This window comes from Sinocyclocheilus rhinocerous, unplaced genomic scaffold (genome assembly GCF_001515625.1).
Source record: "Sinocyclocheilus rhinocerous isolate Xijiao unplaced genomic scaffold, SAMN03320098_v1.1 scaffold706, whole genome shotgun sequence".
Taxonomy (NCBI): domain Eukaryota; kingdom Metazoa; phylum Chordata; class Actinopteri; order Cypriniformes; family Cyprinidae; genus Sinocyclocheilus; species Sinocyclocheilus rhinocerous.
In genome coordinates, this window is record NW_015632479.1 from 502,845 (window position 1) to 505,748 (window position 2,904).

Sequence of the window (2,904 nt, forward strand, 5' to 3'; positions counted from 1 at the left end):
CACACACACACACTCACACACACACACACACACACACACACACAAACGCACGCACGCACGCACGCACACACACAACCACATATATATATCATAATGTAGTATAAAAAAAACAACATATGTAATTTTATTGTCAGTAAACCATCAACTATATACTGTATACAAGCCTTTTTTAATATTGAATATTTGTTTTTAAAATTTTGAATATATTTTCTTTTATATTCTGGTTAAATATTATTAAAATTGCATTTTTACTTACAATTTATGGGAAATGGGCATTCTCAAGATTTTCTGCGTAAACCATCACATACATTTTAATGTTTCTTATGTTGTCAGTTATGTGCACTTTTTAGTCTAAAATTAAACAAAAAAGTACAATTAATAAATAGAATAAATATGTAAATATAAATAAATCTGCGATCCTTATAAAAAATATAAATATATAAAAAAAAAAAAGTGTTTTGTTTTGTTTATTCAAACAGTATGAAAGCCACAAGATTATATATATATATATATATATATATAAAGAAAAAAGGTAACACTTTACAAAAAGGTCCTATTAGTTAATGCATTAACTAACATTAACTAACAATGAACAATACCTTTGTTGCAGTATTTATTATCTTTGTTAATGTCAGCTAATAAAAATACAGCAATTCATTCTTTGTTCATGTTAGCTCCATAATATAACATTAACAGATACAACTTTTGATTTTAATAATGTATTAGTAAATGTTGAAATTAATATTAACTGAGATTAATTATTCTATTGTTAACTAATATTCAAAAATGTAACCTTATTGTAAAGGGACACCAAACATCAATAAATACATTTGCAGTATTCAAACAACTGTAACTATTTTCTAGTCGTAGAGGAAAGCAGCTGTATTTCACTGAATGAGTGGTGTGTTTGGATGTAGGTTAACAGGTTTAGAGGTGCGTCCAGTAACTGATGGACAAAACTAGTTACCAGCCTAACAAAACCAGATGACCTGTCAAACTGTTAATCACACATGACGGAAACAAGAGGTTTCTGAGCTGTTATTCAGGCTAAAGCATCCCCTGATATGAATGAAGAAGTCAAAAGCAGAAATTTTAATAAGGAAACAGACTTTATCATTTATTCAGTGACGTTAGGAAGGCAAAAACAATGGCTTCAAAAGTGGTAATAATAAGGAATATTCGCACAGTGATGGATTCTGAACGAAGCAAACCCAACTAACAGGGAACTCTTTTTTTTTTTTTAAAGGTTACGTAAATGTTAGGACAAAACATTCCTAAAATAATGTTTATGGAATGTTCTCATAATGTCAAGAGCAAACAATGTTCTTAGAACGTCCTTGTGATGTTATTTTTATGTTTGCAGAATTATGCTCAATAACATTCATCAGTAATAACAATGTAACATTCTCATGACGTTTTCAAAACGATACAATGCAACATTCCTCTAATGAGAGAACATTCAAATGTAACGTTCTCCTAATGTTTTCAAAATGGTCAAACGGAATATTCATTTAACCTTCACACAACCAGGAAAAACATTCTTTAAATGTAAAAAAAAAAAGGGTTTTAAATGCTGAGAGAACATTCAAATGTAACATTCTCCTAATGTTTTGGAATGTTCCTATAACGTTCACATGACCAAAAACAAACATTCGTAAGACATTATAAAAAAATAATAATAATAAAAAAAAAAAACTGGACGTTTCGAACGTTTAAAAAACTTTCAGAAATTAAGTTTTCAGAACTTAACGATATAATGGTAGCTAAACGTTCGGGAAAGACGGGAAGAAAAGCCGCATCCTTACCGACAAGGTCAACGTTCTGCTCGCAGGAGAACCAGATGCCGGTGTGGAACTTCCTCAGGACAAACTTATCCTCGCCGGTCTCCCAGATGTACTGCACCAGCCGGCTGTCGTTGATGTTCGAGCTGTTGTATCGAATGCAGTGCGTCTGTTTGACGGTCACCGGTCCGGTGCAGAAGGGCTTGACAACTTTCCGGTCGCCCTCGCACCAGTAGCTGCTGGTCAGCGCGGAGAGGGCGAGGATCAGCGCGAGGAAGTTGAGGGTGAGCGCGAGCGAGGCTCTCCGCCGCCGGTCCATCCCCACGATCAGATCCCGCTGCTGCTCGAGTCCCGTTTAGCCCCGGTGCTCGGTCATGCCTCTGACTCCCGCGCGCTTCATTCCTCCGTGATGTCAGACACACAGTGAAAGCAGAGGCGGATATTCCCCGTCTAACTCCGAGATCAGCGTCCAGTGCCCGAACACGTCTGGATCTGCTTCCTAATGAGCTGAAACTCAACTCAGGTTGTTTAGGTTTTAGGTTATGATTTTTTTTTTTTTTAGTTTAGGCTATACAAACGTTGTTTTGAAACCTTTGTAAAACGTTGAAACGATTACAACATTATTTAAAGGTTACAAAAACTATTTTCAACCAAAATATAACGTAATTTAAACATTTATTTTAATTTTCTAAGATGTCCATTTTCTTGCAGTGATTAGAATGCTATTTGAAAGTTACAAAAATAAAGTTTGTTTATTTTCAGCCAATTTGAATATTTATTTTTTTTAATATTCTAAGAACGTTTTTTCTCAACATTATGAGAATGTTCAAGTACAAATGACATCATGAGGACGTTTCGAGAATGTTGATCTCAGAAGATTTTCTCAACGTTATGAGAACAAATCAAATATTAATAAAGTTGTGAGAACGTTCCATAAACATCACTTTAAGAATGTTTTGTCTTAACATTTATATAATCTTTAATAAAATCTTAGTGAATGTTGTGAGAACGTTCCCATTAGCTGGGATTGGGAAGGCACTCCATTATTTCCTTATGTGCACAATGTAAGTGATAGAATAACAAAACAGGCTACAGAAGTTAAACACACACACACACACACACG

The 2,904-nt window shown here is 34.2% G+C and overlaps 1 protein-coding gene across 1 annotated transcript in view; it reads right to left on the bottom strand.

The window, feature by feature from the left end:
* LOC107742606 (germ cell-specific gene 1-like protein) overlaps window positions 1–2,259 on the bottom strand; it is a 7,734-nt gene extending 5,475 nt beyond the window's left edge. The window contains exon 1 of the mRNA XM_016555649.1: window positions 1,806–2,259. Coding sequence (XP_016411135.1) covers window positions 1,806–2,100 — 295 coding nt within the window. The 5' untranslated portion in view covers window positions 2,101–2,259. The remainder of the gene's footprint in view (window positions 1–1,805) is intronic.
* Window positions 2,260–2,904: the final 645 nt, after the last annotated feature.